The sequence below is a fragment of the Propithecus coquereli genome, unplaced genomic scaffold (genome assembly GCF_000956105.1).
Source record: "Propithecus coquereli isolate 6110/MARCELLA unplaced genomic scaffold, Pcoq_1.0 Scaffold239, whole genome shotgun sequence".
NCBI classification, from domain to species: domain Eukaryota; kingdom Metazoa; phylum Chordata; class Mammalia; order Primates; family Indriidae; genus Propithecus; species Propithecus coquereli.
Genome location: NW_012147941.1, coordinates 3,260,903 through 3,276,787, shown reverse-complemented (window position 1 = coordinate 3,276,787; position 15,885 = coordinate 3,260,903). Strand labels below are relative to the sequence as shown.

At 58.3% G+C, this 15,885-nt stretch overlaps 1 protein-coding gene across 1 annotated transcript; it reads left to right on the top strand.

Moving 5' to 3' along the window:
- The first annotated feature begins 211 nt into the window (after nucleotides 1–211).
- On the top strand, nucleotides 212–14,816 carry SEPN1 (selenoprotein N, 1). Its single transcript, XM_012645915.1, has 11 exons — nucleotides 212–467; nucleotides 3,496–3,629; nucleotides 6,131–6,340; nucleotides 6,524–6,648; nucleotides 7,136–7,273; nucleotides 8,759–8,840; nucleotides 9,013–9,201; nucleotides 9,516–9,621; nucleotides 10,766–10,878; nucleotides 10,971–11,072; nucleotides 12,545–14,816. Exons 1-11 carry the CDS (start codon nucleotides 212–214, stop codon nucleotides 12,713–12,715), a joined length of 1,626 nt encoding a protein of 541 aa, XP_012501369.1. The 3' UTR covers nucleotides 12,716–14,816.
- The last annotated feature ends 1,069 nt before the right edge of the window (nucleotides 14,817–15,885 follow it).

Genomic DNA, 15,885 nt, shown 5'->3' with positions numbered 1-15,885 from the left:
GGGGGGTGACCAGGGAGCCCTGGGACAGTGGGGAGGGGAGACAGGAGGGGACAGTGGGTGCAAGAAGTAGGACAGAAGGGGGATGGGGGAGACTGGGAGCGGACAGGCTGGGAGGGGGCTTAGAGAGCAGACAGCAGATGAAGCAGGGACCAGGAGGATCTTCAAGGGGGTCTGGGGGCTCTGGGGCAGTTCAGAGGTGACATTTGGACAGATGGACCAGGAGATATTGAGAGAGCTCAGGAAGATGGTGGTGGGAGCTGCTCCATCAGGAAGCAGCTGCCTGTTTGGGGACAAGGAGACTCTGGCATCCAGCCAGGGTGCTCAGCCTGGGTCCCTTCCTCCCAAGCAGGAATCTGCACTGAAGACGCTGGGGACAGAAGGCCTTTTCCTCTTTTCTTCCTTGGACACTGACCAGGATATGTACATCAGCCCTGAGGAGTTCAAGCCCATTGCTGAGAAGCTGACAGGTACCAGGAGAGGCTGGTGGCTGGGACGGGGGGAAGATCGTGGGTCTCTGTGGCCTGGGCTCCTCCCCATTCTAACACTTTCTAACTGTTGGCTTGGGCGTGCTGCTTCAGCACCCCTCAGCCTATTTTCCTCATGTTTGTGCATGATAACATTCCTCGGCCACCTCCTAGGTGCCAGACATCACTTTAAGCACTTCCTGTGGGCGTCTTCCTTAAACCTCACAATAGCCCTGTGAGATGGACACCATCATGATCCCTGTGTTTGTAATTTGGGAGACAAAGGCACAGGCAGGTTCACCAACTTGCCCAAGCTAGAAAGGTGGGGAGCCAGGGTTAGAACCCGGGCATTCGAGCTCCAGGGTCCTGCACCATCTCACAGGTTTGAGGAGGAGAGAAAATCTAATCACTGCAAAGTGACCAATATGCAGCAGATATTCAATAGACAGGAGCCGTAACTGTTACTACTAAATCTGAAACTCTGCTTAGCTGCCGTCAGATTCCTGTCCCATTCTTTTTTTTTTTTTTAGACAGGGTCTCACTCTGTCACCTGGGCTAGAATGCAATGGCGTCATCATAGCTCACTGCAACCTCAAACTCCTGGGCTCAAGTAATCCTCCTGCCTCAACCTCAAACTCCTGGGCTCAAGCAATCCTCCTGCCTCAGCCTCCCAAGTAGCTGGGTCTATAGGTGTGTGCCACCACACCCGGCTAATTTTTTTTTGTTTTTGAGGCAGAGTCTCACTCTGTTGCCCGGGCTAGAGTGCCGTGGCATCAGCCTAGCTCACAGCAACCTTAAACTCCTGGGCTCAAGCAATCCTCCTGCCTCAGCCTCCGGAGTCTCTGGGACTACAGGCATGTGCCACCATGCCCGGCTAATTTTTTCTATATATTTTTAGTTGTCCAGCTAATTTCTTTCTATTTTTAGTAGAGACGGGGTCTTGCTCTTGCTCAGGCTGGTCTTGAACTCCTGAGCTCAAACGATCCACCCACCTCGGCCTCCCAGAGTGCTAGGATTACAGGCACTGGCCCTGTCCCATTCTTGCTATTCATTTTGCCTAGTTGTAATCAGCGGTTTTTTTTGGTTTTTTTGTGTGTTTTGGTAAAGAGGAGGGTGTGAAACATTTTAATGAATTATAAAATGCTCCTCTTACTGTCCCACCCCCAACTCTGTGTCCATTTCTCTCCTACTTGTCATGACATTCTCCAACTTATGCTCTTGGACACCTACTTGTTACCCAGATTGTGTGGCACGAGTCAGTCAATAGATGGGAAGGGCAGAGGGGGAGGCCAGCTGCTCTCCACTGCGTAAGCACAAAGATGGTTATGGGCCTTGTGTGTTTCAGGGGTGGATTGGGTAACCCAGTGACCTGTGGTCGCTGCCCGAGAAGGAAGGTCAGATGGAAAATGCTAATCTGCTGGAGGGTTGGGTATCCACGTGTGTCCGTGTCTCAGTGGCAGGCAGTTCTGTCGTGAGAGCAGATGGGTGGATAAACAGCTCATCCCTGTGGCTTTGCTTTTACCTCTTATTCGCATACACTTCTGTGCGCATTAGCACAGCCGCCTTTGTGTTTTTATGGCCAGAGACTGAGAGTTCCCTCATAATGACATGTTAGCAAAGCCTGCTGGGCTTGGGGGCACTTGAAATTTTTTTCACATAAATCTTTTTCTCCAGCAGGGGGCAAGAATCCCTTTATTACCTCTAGGCTGTGAATGCAAAAGTTTTGAGAAATCAAAGGGGGGGAAAATCATATCCAAGCAGGAAATAGAGGCAAACAGTTCTATTTGGTAGAGTTATGAATGTGTTTAATTTTCTGCCTTACACCTTAAACATTTTACAAATTGCCCGTATTGAGCAAATGTTACCTATAAGTCAGGAAATAAAACTTTTTATTAGAAAGCCAAAGGGCTATAAAATGTTGAGTATTATTGTTAATAATTATCTGTAATACCAGTAAGATAATTGAATAGGCAAAGCAGACTTATAACCCTGCACACTCCTGTTGCTGCTTCCTCTCAGATTTCCAGAGTGGCGTTTTGGAGGTTTTCCTGCATGGACTTACACATGCAGAAATAACAGTGATTCTTTAGAACGGGGATTTGCCTGGGAGCGGCTGGGGAGCGCTAATGCAAAGGGCAGTTTCCTGACTCTGGTCCTTTAAGATTCCGATTCAGTAGGTCTGTGGAGGGGTCTGGGCATCTGTAGATTAAAGAGCCATCCTGGGTGATTCTGAGGACACCCTGGTTGAGAGCTGCTTCTAATGCAGACATTCAGCCCGCCAGCCAATGAGTCTACACACGCCAGGCGTCGTCTCCGCACCGGGACCCCTGCCGTTGGGGGGCAGACAGGATGAGACCTACCCTGCTTTATTCTGTTACCGGTGTCTATTAGTCATCCCTTTTGAAATAGGTTTCATTTCTCCCTTCAACCTTCAGAATGACTACCTCCACACTTGAAAGATGACAGATGGTCAGATTTCTGAGCAGGAAAAGATCTGAGACATCAAGTTCAGCCGGCCCCTTCCTATACACACAGGGCAGTGAGCTACCTAGAAAAGCAGAGACAGGCAGGTCTCCTTTCTCCCAAACCTGCGCTCTGTGACACCGCGGACAGCCTGAGTCTGCTTCTTGCTTTGGTTCATTATTCTGATTCCCTTGACTGAGTCCCTCTCTGTCCCAGGAGATCCAGATCAGGTCATGGTTAATCACGGATGTGGAGTGAAACAGTCCTGGGTCTGAATCCTGACTCGCCCACTACCTAGCTGTGTGACTTTGGGGAAGTCACTTCTCTGAGCCTCCACTTGCTCCTTTGTAAAATGAATTGGTAATAATGTTATCTGCCTCCCAGAGCTATTATAAAACTAAAATGTGATACATTGGTTGCTCCTTTGGTGATTGTTAACCATTACCTGGGCTCCAAGCCTGGCTCCCTTAATCACCAGCTGGCGTGGATGTCCTGAGAGAGGGGAGGGCCTGCAGCCACGGGGCAGGGGGCAGGGGGCAGGGCCTCTCTAGTAATCTGTGTCTCACAGGGTCAACACCTGCAGCCAGCTACGAGGAGGACGGGCTGCCCCCTGATCCCAGTGAGGAGACGCTCACCATAGAAGCCCGATTCCAGCCTCTGCTCTTAGAGACCATGACCAAGAGCAAAGATGGCTTCCTCGGGGTGAGTTCGGGGTGGGGGTGGCCCATGGGTGGGCCCACAGACAGTGGATCACCTTTGAGCACTGGCCTCCTGTGGGTGGGTCTGTGCTCTGTTCCTCTGTCCTTCCTCTGTCAGCTGCCCTCTGTGTGCCCACTGAGCCGGGCCCATGCCAGGCCCTAGGGTCCAAGTGGGTATGAGGCCATCCCTGCTGTTCAGGCACACAGTCTGCAGGGGAGCAGGAGAGAGAAGCATTGGCCTCACCCCAGATGGGGGAATCTGGGGTGGCTTCCTGGAGGGAGTGGCATCTGACAGGCTGCAGGACGAGGGGGGCTCAGCCGGGCTGACCGCAGCGGTAGGAGGGTTCTGAGGGGAGAAAATGCAAGTGTGGGGAAGACCCTGTGAATGCGGCTGCCTCGCCTGTGACATTCGTGACTTTCTGCACGGCCACCTTTACCCCCAGGCCTCTGGCACGGTGCCTGGCACCTGACAGGTTCTCTGCTGAACTCTGATGAGCTAGACCTGAGATTCGGTCCCTGGCGGGGGCTGTAGGATGAGAAAGGATCCTGAAGAGGTGGGGGTAGGAGGTGGGCAAATGCTATCCTTGCCGCCCCCCGACCCCAAGCCCCGTGGGGAAGGTCTGCAGCCCATCAGGGACAAAGGCACCCGAGACCCTGCCTGCCTCGCGCTCTCCTGCCGTCTCCTCTCGGCTTCCCTGTCCCGACCTCATCGGACAGCCTGCCTGCCTTCCAAATCACCGCTGCCTTCCAGCCATGAGCCTTCTCACACGCTGCTCCCTCTGCAGGGGCTCTGTCTCTCTTTGCCCGGCCCATGCAGCCAAAAGGCCACTTCACGCGAACACAGGCCTGAAGGCAGGAAGTGCCAGGCCAGTCAGCGAGGCCAGAGTGCTGGTTTGGCTGGACCCTGGTCACGCGGGACAGGTGCGGGGGCATCGCGGTCAGTGGGGCTGGGAGAGAAGCTGCCTGCCTTTGGCCTTTGTTCTGCAGCAGTAGGATACCATCACAGTGTTTTAAAGAAGAGTTTCCTCATCAGATCTGGGCTTCCCAGGCCCGCAGGGATGGGCGTAGCATAGGGAGAAATGGGAGGCAGGAAGAGCAGTTCCCAGAGGGGGGCAATGGTGCTGGAGGGCAGGGGCGGCCTGGAGGATGCCGGGAAAGGAAGGGCAGGGTGGGCAGGGCGTGGCTGCTGATGGGAAGTGGGGTGGGGGAGGAGGGGGGAGGACTCCGGCTTCTGGCTGGTGACCAGGTACGTGGTAGGCCGCCTGCCGAGATGTGTGGGGGTGCCTGGTGGGGAGAGAATGGGGTCAGTTTGGACATGTGGAAGTCGAGGTGCCCGGGGGACGTCCGGGGGAGAGTCCAGTAAGTGGCTGGAAACTCAGGTTTGACCTTCCGCGGAAAGGTCTGGGGTGGAGACGGGTTTGGTGGCGACGGGCTGTCTGAGCAGAGGAGTCCTGCACAGAGCAGCAAGAGCAGCGTGGGCAGGTGCCTGGGGCACACGTGCACTCACAGGGACAGGGCAGGAGCGGCACTGCCAGCCCTGGTGCTCCCTCGCAGAGCCCCGCCAAGCCCTCGCCCGCAGCTCCCCTGCAGGGGTGGCAGCCTGTGAGCAGGACCCAGTGGGGTGGGCAGGCTCGGCCTGGCCCAGCACATGAGCTCTGCTCTGAGCCTGCCTGTTAAATCCCTCTCACTGGGCGCTCCCTGCACACCCTAACCCACCTCCCACCAAGCCTGAGCGCCTGCCCTGTGGGGGCGGGGAAGGGGGACGGAGCCTGGACAGCCCCACGGCTTCTGAGCCCCGTCCCTCCTGCCCATCAGCTCACCAGAGAGAGGCACGGTGGTCACTGACGAGGACAAGGGCTTAGGGAAGGCCTTTAGCCCACAGTGCCCGGCCTGAGGCAGGGCCCTCTCTGGGGGTGGCCGTCCTTCCCCTCCTCTGTGGTCTCATCCTTGACCCTAGAGACCTAACCTTCAACATGGTTACCTGCCCCCTTCCCCAGACTTCGTTCCAGACTCAGACTCTGAGCTCACCAGTGGGACATTGGCCCCAGGAACAGAGAGGGGTTAGGGGCGGAGAGCAAGGCTGGTGGAGGGGCGAGGAAGCCAGGGCAGCATCTTGGGGCAGCATCGCGGTTGGTCTGCCGGCTAAGCAAAGGATGGAGGCAGGACCATGTGAGGCCTGGAGCCCCACCCCTCCCAGTCCTGGGTGGCCCCCTGCCCCCTCCCTCAGCTCCCTGCCCTAGAGCGAGGTGCTCTGGGGGTGACTGTACCTGGGTGGGCAGGATCTGCTTCTCGGGCTGGGGCCGGAGAGGGTGAGATGAGCCACTGTCTGGCAAGATGTTTCCGAGATTGTGGCTGTCACCAGGGCAGGAGCCTCTCCGGGGTCCCTCTGCTTCCTCGGCCTGTGGGCTGGCTCAGAGCTCGAGGGAGACCTCCACCACACATGGGACAGGGGACACCAGAGTCGTGGTTCTCAGTGCCCCAGAGCTTTGGTTTTCCCCACTGCAGGTCTCCCGCCTCGCCCTGTCCGGCCTCCGCAACTGGACGACCGCAGCCTCGCCAAGTGCAGTGTTCGCCGCCCGCCACTTCCAGCCCTTCCTTCCCCCTCCGGGCCAGGAGCTGGGCGAGCCCTGGTGGATCATCCCCAGCGAGCTGAGCGTCTTCACTGGCTATTTGTCCAACAACCGCTTCTACCCACCGCCACCCAAGGGCAAGGAGGTGAGGGCAGCCTGATGGGACCCGGGGCCTCTGCCCCAGCCCAGGAGCGGCCCCTCCCTGTCTGCGCCTGGACCCCAGTGCCAGGCCTGCCCCACCTGCTGTCCTACCTCCCCCTGGACATGCGCCACGCCCCAGTCTCAGCAGGGCCCAGCAAGCCAGCCCGGTCTCCCCTCTGTCCCCCAGGTCATCATCCACCGGCTCCTGAGCATGTTCCACCCTCGGCCCTTCGTGAAGACCCGCTTTGCCCCTCAGGGGGCCGTGGCCTGCCTGACGGCCATCAGCAACTTCCACTACACCGTGCTGTTCCGGTGAGGGTCCCTGCAGCCGGGCCTGGGAGTGCCGGGCAGCACAAAGGGCACCACACCGGGAGGGAGGGCCCCGGCTCGAGGCCCCCAACTCCACCACTTCCCGGCCTGTGGTCTCGGGCAGGCAGCTGTGGCTCTCTGAGCCTCAGTTTCCTCATCAGCGTATCCTCCTAGGGGACATGAGAATTCAGTGAGAAAAGCTGTGCTTTGCAGGGGGCTGGTGGCCGGGATTGTGTCATCCACACAGAAGGGGGCGAGGACACTGCTAGCGCACTGGCTAGAAGCTGTGGGAACTCGGGGGAGGGTCAAAGCAAGGCTTCCGGGCTGGGCTTGAAGGATGAGCAGCATTTGGAGGGCCCCACACCTGCTCCCCGGTCCACCCCTTCCTCCCCCGCCCTGCCCTCTCCCCAACACGGGGGTCTGGCCAAGGATCCCCAGGCTTTGTGGGAGTCGGTGGCGGCTCTGGCCCAGCAGATGCCCTTCCCTGCAGGATCCACGCCGAGTTCCAGCTCAGCGAGCCACCCGACTTCCCCTTTTGGTTCTCCCCTGGCCAGTTCACCGGCCACATCATCCTCTCCAAAGATGCCACCCACATCCGTGACTTCCGGCTCTTCGTGCCCAACCACAGGTGAAAACTCGGGCCTGGCCCAGCCTCGGCACCCTGCCACAATGTGTCCTGTCCCCGCTCCAGGAGCTCAGAAGCAGGGGCCCCAGAGCCAGCGGGGAGCTTACCCAGGGGGAGGCAGCCTAGGGCGGGCTGGGGGTCACCCCATCGCCCAGCCAACATTTCCCAGGCACTCTGTGGGCCTGGCCCTCCCTCTGTGCCTGGGACCCAGTGAGCAGCCAACAGTCCCTCCCTGAAGCTGCTGCCTCCCCACCTCATACTGCCGACAGACCCCAGACAGACATACCCACGGCCTGCTCGTGCCGAGGGGACACCAGCAGGTGGGCAGGGACCCAGCTGGTCGGGGTCCAGGAAGGCTTACTAGAGGAAGTGGCATCTAAGCAGAGACCTGGGGTTGAGAGGGTTTAGCCAGGCAGAGGGAACAGCACACACAAAGGCCAGAGAGTAGGCCCTCCACAGCCACGGAGCCCTGGAGGGGCTTATGGGACAGCTCTGTGCCAGCCACCTGCCTGTCTGCCTCACCTGATCAGGGTTAGCCACCTGTCAGCAGAGCAGGGGACCCAGGAGGCTCTTGCTTCACATTTTTCCAGCTTCTTCCCTGCTAGTAAGTGACCGCCTAGCGGGCCTGAGTGACCCCTGTACAGCAATAAGACCTGGGCTGGGAGCCAGGAGGCCCATTGTTGTCTCAGCCATGCACCAATGGGCTGCCTGGCTGTGGGCAAAGCCCTGGCCCTCCCTGGCCTCAGTTTCCCCACCTCCCGACCTGTTTCACCCACAGAGCAGGAGAGGATGGTCCAGACAGCCTGGGCAGAGAGGCACACCTGCCTCCGACCCAGGGTTGTTCGGGTGGGAGATGGGGAGGGGGTCCTAGACTAGATAGGACAGAAGGAGAGAGGCAACGACCAGCCCCGGGACCAGCTGCTCCTGGGCCTGTGTCTGAGGCCGTGGGGACTGCCCACCGGCTCTGAGGGCACCCAGCACGCCTGCCCTGCTTTGCCTACAGTGGCAGTGGGTGGTTGTCAGTGCTGGGGCTCCCTCGTGTGGTGGATCTGCAGATTGCACCGATCAGGCCAGACACCTGCCGTCCTGGAGGCTGGAGAGGGAGCGGAAGAGGCCCCAGGGACAACAGTGCCCGGCTTTCACTCCTGCCTCACTCTGTGTCCTGCGGCGGGGCACTGACCATCTCTCTGCCTTGCAGGGTCGTGGGCAGTACGTGAGAGTGGCTGTGACAGCCCTTTGTGAACTGGAAGGAGCTGGGCCAGTGGAGGGCGATGTGGTTCCGGTGCGTTAGAAGAGGCAGCCTGGGGAGGGGCGAGAGCCCAGGCTCTGCAGCCAGAATCCCGGTGGCTCTGAGAATGTGGATTTACCTTGCAAAGCCTCGCTGTTGTCATCCATAGAATGGGGACAGTTGTGTGTGTTAAGGAAGATAAAGCCTGACATGGTTAATGGGCTTTGATGACGATGTTGCTCTGCCCTGCCCGTCCCCAGGTCCCTGAATGTGGACATGGAGTGGCTGTACGGGGCCAGCGAAAGCAGCAACATGGAGGTGGACATCGGCTACATACCCCAGGTGAGCACACAGGTAGTTCCTACCCAGGTGGGCCCAGCTGCAGGGCCCTACCCTTCCCGGGGCCCCCACCTCCCCACCTCTACAATGAGTGGGGTGTTTTTGAGGGTCCCTCAAGACCCTGTGATGATTCTTGCCCATCTGAGACATCCCTCACCACTGACCTCTGGCCCAGATGGAGCTGGAGGCCGCGGGCCCCTCGGTGCCCTCCATGATCCTGGACGAAGATGGGAACATGATCGACAGCCGCCTGCCCTCGGGCGAGCCCCTCCAGTTCGTGTTTGAGGAGATCAAGTGGCAGCAGGAGCTGAGCTGGGAGGAGGCCGCCCGGCGCCTGGAGGTGGCCATGTATCCCTTCAAGAAGGTGAGGCCGGGCAGGGGCGAGGGCAGAGCCGGGGGCTGAGGCCAGGGCTGTGGAGCAGCAGGTGGGCACGGGCGCCGTGCACCTGCAGGGCTTGCTGCCACGGCTGCCGCAGCCTGTGCCCACTGGTCCTCCCTTCTGCCACCCAGAGCTTGGAGGAGGTGTCCCCCTGCTCAGCACTACCCCCTTCGCGCACACGTGCACTCGCACACACGTGCACACACATACACACAAACATACGCGCGCACACACATACTCACGGCCCAATGGGACCCAGCCATGCACAGCAGCTTCACCCTGTCTCGGCTTGGCCCCAGGTCACCTACCTGCCGTTCGCCGAGGCCTTCGAGCGAGCCGGGGCTGAGAACAAGCTGGTGCACTCGATCCTGCTGTGGGGCGCCCTGGACGACCAGTCCTGCTGAGGTGAGGGGCCCGGCCAGTTCTGAGGGCAAAGGGGGAAACGCCACACCTTGGGTACAGGAGGCTCTGAGACCAACAGGACTGTCCTGTTGGAGCCATGACAGACTTGGGACCACTAGGGCAGGGGCGTGGGGTAGGGTCTTGGGGGGTTTCTTTGCCGAGCCCAGAAGAAGCTACTGGATGCAGAAGAAAGGGCCCTGGAAGACTGGGTTCAAACTCAGCCCTTTCCAACTTGGTAACCTTAGCCAAGTAACGTCCCCTCCCTGAGCCTCAGTTTTGTCCACAGTAAAAGGGGGTAGCATGCTTCCCTCCCAGAGTGGTGGTCATGGCTGCGAAAGGGCCTGGTACTCTGTAAAGTGCTATCCATGAGTGAGAGAGAAAATAGTGCCGATGTTCTCGGCATGGCTACTTAGAATAATTTTAATAAAAAGAAAAAAAACAGTGCCAGAGACTGGGATTGCACGACCTTATTGGGAAAATTCACCAAAGATCGGCTAAATGCAAAGTTCTTTGGGTGTCCAGCAGTGGGTACAAAGGTGAGTAAAACAATGCCCCTGTCCTCACCCACTCAATCAACAAACCTTCTGCATAGTGGGAGGCCAGGCGCTGGTGTGCCTGGGGATGGCAGAAGGGTCCCTGCCTTCGGGGAGCACCCAATGTAGTGCAGAAGGCAGACATCGAATGAATAAGTACGAGCCCAGAGTGGCACAAGAGTGTACAACGGGGGGGTCAGGGAAGTCTTCCTGGAGAAAGTGACATTTAAGCTGAGACTTTGAAGGATGAGTAGAAGTTTGTCCAGTGACAGGAGGAAGAGTGTTCTGGGTAGAGGAACAGTCTGTGCAAAGGCCCCGGGGCACAGAGAGTTGAGTGGATTTAAGAAGTTGTCACTGGCTACAAGTCTCTGGGACGGACAGAACCCCGACCCCAAGTCTCAGCCCAGGATGCCAGAATATTGATACTAATTTCAGCTACCATCTATTCAGCACCTACTCTATGGCAGGTTCCTCGAATGTGTTATTTCACCTGGGTGCAGAGACCATTCTCTAGCCCAGGAGGTTTGCCCAGAGCAAGATTATTGCTGGTTGAAATTCCTACTAAGACATGTGGGTGCTCCTCACCCTTCTGGTCTTTTCCTCTCCCTGAACAGGTTCGGGGCGGACTCTCCGGGAGACGGTCCTGGAAAGTTCGCCCATCCTCGCCCTCCTTAATGAGAGCTTCATCAGCACCTGGTCCCTCGTGAAGGAGCTGGAGGACCTGCAGGTGAGCGGGCCGGTGGGCAGGAACAGCCCTGCGGGAGACCCAGAACAGTGCAGGGGGCCGAGGCATCAGGAGCGTGCCAACTGTCCCCGCAGAACAACCAGGAGAACGTGTCCCACAAGAAGCTGGCCGGCCTGCACCTGGAGAAGTACAGCTTCCCCGTGGAGATGATGATCTGCCTGCCCAATGGCACTGTGGTAGGCCCCCCGCCGGACCCCACCTGGGCCAGGCAGTGCAGCCCTGGGAGCAGCAGGCCGGGCCTGATGTGCAGGCCGCCCCGGGCTTCGGCTCTGCTCTAACATTTCCTGGCTGTGAAGTCCCCAGCTGGTCTCCTAACCCGGTTGAGCCTCGGTTATCGTGTCTATAAATAGGAATGGTGACGTGGGCGTTGTGCTTCGGGACTGAGCAGCGGTGAGCATCGTCCAGCAGCACAGCCCACACATCCCCACGTGACACAGACAGGCTCCGGGGACAGAAATGTGGCCCGGAAGGGAAGGCTCACCTCGGAACATCGCACCAGCCCTGGGATGGAAGGGGAGGGAGGAGCCAGGTCTTGGGACAGAGAGGGCCAGGGTTCAAGACCCCATCTCTCCCTATGGGCCCCTTACATGCCACTCACTAGGGCCTCAGCAGCTTTGGGAGCTGGATGATCACAAATGCCCACTTTACAAATAAGGGACGTGGGCCTCAAAAAGGTTCAGACTTGGCAAAAGTTGCAGGCAATTAAGAAGTGCAGCTGGTTTTGAACCTAGGCCTGCCCATGAGCCTCAGATCTCGAGTTCTTCTGAGCGAAGCTGCCCCTTATCCCTAGGTCACAAGGCGTGGTTAACGTGGGACTTGGGGCTGTAGGAGGGTGGCACCCTCCTCAGGATCCCAGGGCGGGAGCAGTCCAGGAGCGGGAGCTGGGGCTGGCACGGGAGAGGTGTCCAGCGAGGGCTTGTGCAGAGGAAAGGGCGCCGGCAGGAGGCTTCCGCTGTCCCGGGCTCAGGGTGACGACTCAGTGTCGGGGAACTGGGAGGAGCGGCCTGGAGGGCAGGGCCAAGCCCCTCGCTCACCTCCACTGGCTCCCCTGCTCGAGCCAGCGCGGGACCTGGGGTCATGGAGATGGCAGACAGGACTCTGCCTGGGGACTCCGTCTGACACGCAGTCCCCCGTTCACCTGCTGGTGCGTTCGCTCGCTCACTCACCTGTTCCTGTCCTGGGCACCTGCTCGGTGCCGGGCTCTTGCACAAAGATAAAGACGCAGCTCTGCCTTAAGGAGCTCGCTACTGAAGCAGGACGGAGGGGATCAGGCCGTCCATGTGCGGGCATTTTGACAGAAGTCAGAGTGTTCAGGGGTCACAGGAACAGAGGAGAGAGAAGTCATATTGGGGGGCAGGGGGCAGAGGGGTAGTGGAAAAGGAAGTTGGAAGGAGTTAGGTTTTCGCCTAGTGGACAAGGTGGGAGGAGCTCCCAAATCAGGGGGCCCCAGAGGCAGCCCTGGGGGCAGGTTCTGGAGAGCGTTCACGGCAGCACTGCCTGCCTGTCACCTTCCTCGGAGCAGGGACGCCAAGGCTCGAGAGTAGCTGCTTCTCTCGAGACAGCACGAGCAGCCACAGAGCAGAGGGCAGAGGGCACAGGGAGCCTGGGGGACCCCCGCCCCACTCCCCTCACCCAGCCCTTCTCCCAGGTCCACCACATCAACGCCAACTACTTCCTGGACATCACCTCCATGAAGCCCGAGGACGTCGAGAACAACGTCTTCAGCTTCTCGTCCACCTTTGAAGACCCGTCCACGGCCACCTACATGCAGTTCTTGAAGGAGGGACTCCGGCGCGGCCTGCCCCTGCTCCAGCCCTAGAGAGCCCGCCGGGGGTGTCATGGACAGGCCCTCACGGCCCAGAGCCAGAGTGGTCCATGGCCCATGTCACACTTCAGACTCTGCCCTCCCCCACCCCACTCATAGGCCGCCTCGTGGAGTCCGAGATCAACTGAGGGCGGCCATCCAAGTTTGCCCCCATGGTGGTGGCGGACAGGGGGTGCCTGGGCTGACCGGGTGGATCAACCTCTAGCCCTGGCTGCCACCATCGGCCTTTCCTACCCATCTGTCTCCAGAAGCTGCTTGGGACCCCGTCCCAAATCCGGCCATGGGTGATCTCCCTGGACATCCCCCAGCCAGTCCCATAGCCCAGGCCCTCGTGAGGTGAAGATCAGGAGAGAGGAGTGGGCCGGAAAGACAGGGCCACTGCTCTCTCCTTGCCTTTGCCCCCGCCCAAAACATCAGGAAGCCCCGGCCAGGGCTGGGCTGCCAGGGCAGCACTTCTGTTTGTCTAGAGCCTTCTTTCCTGGCCGTACCCAGGCTGCCCTCCTGTGCCTGATGTCCCCAGCTGGGATTAGTCTCAGCTGAGACAGCCTTCTGGAACCTCTGGGCAGACCCTCCTTCAGAAGTGGGGATCATACTGCTCCCCAGACCACTCCACTCACCCAGCGCTAGGACTCAGCGCCGAGTTCAGGACTTGCTGGGGGCCAGCCGTCTGGAAAGTGCGCGGTAAAGCAGCCTCTGCCTTTAGCAAGGGGGTCCACCGAGGGGTCCCTGAGGCCCAGGGCGCTCCCACCGCCTATCCTGGACCCCGACCCACGGGAGGACAGCCCAGCCAAAGAACACAGCCTCCCGGCGCCCGGGGCTGCCCAGACCAGCTGCCTACGGTGGTGGCCGCTGACTCTCCTCAGCCACTCCGGGGCTTTGGGTCCACATCCTGAGCCACTGACCACGGCCAGTCTCTTTTTTATACATGCAGAAAAGTGTTTTTACGTGGCCTTTCTCACAGTTTGTAGGTATTTTTGTAACTCCTGTGCTGAGGAGAAAGAAGGAGGCAACGGCTTCTCCCGGCAGCAGCCCCATGACGGCTGGGTCTGAAATCCTGGATGGACGCAGCTTGATGTCCTTGCAGTTGCCACCCGGGAAGAAGTATTCCTCCCTTCCTTCTCTCCCAGCTTCTTAAAAACAGTCCTCAGAAGATCAGTGTACCCCCAGTGCACTCAGAGGGCAGCTCAATCCCCTCCTCCACTCAGGCCCACGAGGTGCCCTCGGACTTTCTTCCATTGAGGCCTGAAGTCAGGCTGCCGCCTACACCCCGTTCTCCCCCGCCCCTCGCCCCGCCAGGGCCAGGGCTCAGCTTCACCCAGCTCCCGGCAGAGGAGGAAGGAAGGTAGCCATGCGCTCGTCGAGTTCCCCTGCCTGCAGTGGGAACGTCCGCTGAGCCTTCCTCACGCCAGGCTGGTTCTTAATTTTGTGTCCAGTATAAGAGCAGCCAGTCATCAAGCGCCATCTCTGTCCGAGGACCTTGTAACACCACGTGCATTTTCTTACTTAGTCCCCACAACAAGCCTGTGACGTGGTTGCTGTTCATTGTTTCCATTTTGCAGATGAAGAAACTTGAGTCTCAGGGAAGCGCAGTGACTTGCCCGAGGTCACTCACAGTGGCAGAGTTGAGATTCAAACCCACATGTGACTCCCGAGCCTGTGTCTTGACTTGGGGGTGTTGTGTTTGGCACTGCACCCCTCTCCCTGCTTGTTTTCCTGGGATGGAAAGGAAAGCCTCAAACTGGAGCGTCTCCTTCCCCTCTGATCCCCAGACCCAGTGGGGCGTGAGCCAGCGAGCCCAGACGGTTCTGGGTCCTGCTAGGGGCAGTGCTTCCGTGCCCCTTGCGGGAGGGAGGGCACCTGAGCCTCCCACGAGCCTCCACCATCTTGTCAGGCTCGGGAGCCCGCGCCCTGAGCCTCCCTGCCCCAGCGGGCCCTTCTGCTGTCGCTCCGGGAGGAACGAGGGGCGACTCCACATCCATCCATGTAAGGTGCTGATTGCTTGGGTTTTCTGAATGAATCTTCCTCTGATGCCTCTGCCTGGCCCCCACCATGTCTCAAGGCTGTCCACTTGTCACCCCTCTGCCACTTCCTTCCCCTGTCCCTAACGTGTCCTATAATAAAATTAAAGAGACTAGAGTGGTTCTAAGTGCTTTTCCTTTGAGTGGGATGTGGTTCAGTTCTGTCCTGTGGTCTAACTCTCCCTGCTGTTGGGATTGGCGTGGCGGATGGACAAGGGAGTGTGGTGGGGCAGATTTAGCTGGAATGCTTCTGGGGACTATCTTATTTGTCACTAGAGGGCTTGAGTGACTTGCCCAAAATAAGTCTGTGATAGACCAAGTGGTGGGACTTACTATTTTGAGAATCTGGTGCTCTGCGTTGAGAAAGATCCTAACGTTAAACCCATGTCTTAGAAGCAGAGCCTGAGACAGGCTTGAGGTGATTTTTTTGTTTGTTTTTTTTTTTAGGAAATGCACTTCAAGAAAAACCTGTAAAAGAAGGATTAAAGCATAAGAAGGAAAGGAAAAATGCTGAGCAGGGACAGAGCCTCAGCCTAGCCTTGGCCTGATCCATAGGGGAAGGACTCTGGGGCATAAACCACACAGCAGAGTTGAACCAGCTTTTTGTACCTTGTATCGAGTGGTCATTGGCTCAGGAGATGGAGTAAATCCCCAGGTTCGGGGGCTTCATTCTCCTTCCTGCATCCTCACCCAGAAAAGACAGCTGGTGTAGACTGCATGGTCTGCCATTGCCCATGGGGGTGAAGTAATGATTAATTTGCCATCCTAGAAAGAGAGCTGGACCTGGAAGTCAACCTGCATCATTTGAAATATGGAGGGGACCAGGGTGAATGACCTCTGAGGTCTCTGGCCAGGACCAGCTACATAATTTGCAGGGTGCGTGCAAAATGAAAATGCAGGACCCTTGTTAAAAATTATTCATAATTTCAAGAAGGCAACAGCAGAGCACGAAACCAAGTACAGGGTTCTTACAAGCATAGGGCCCATTGCGACTGCATAGGGTGGCTGTTCACCCATGAAGCCAGCCCTGTCCCTGGCACATAGGGGTTGCAGGCTTGGGGCCCAAGGAACTGCAGCCTGGGTGAAAGGGGCGGCCTTGCAAAAACAACAGGAAAATACCTAATCCTACAATTTCCCCAGTAACAG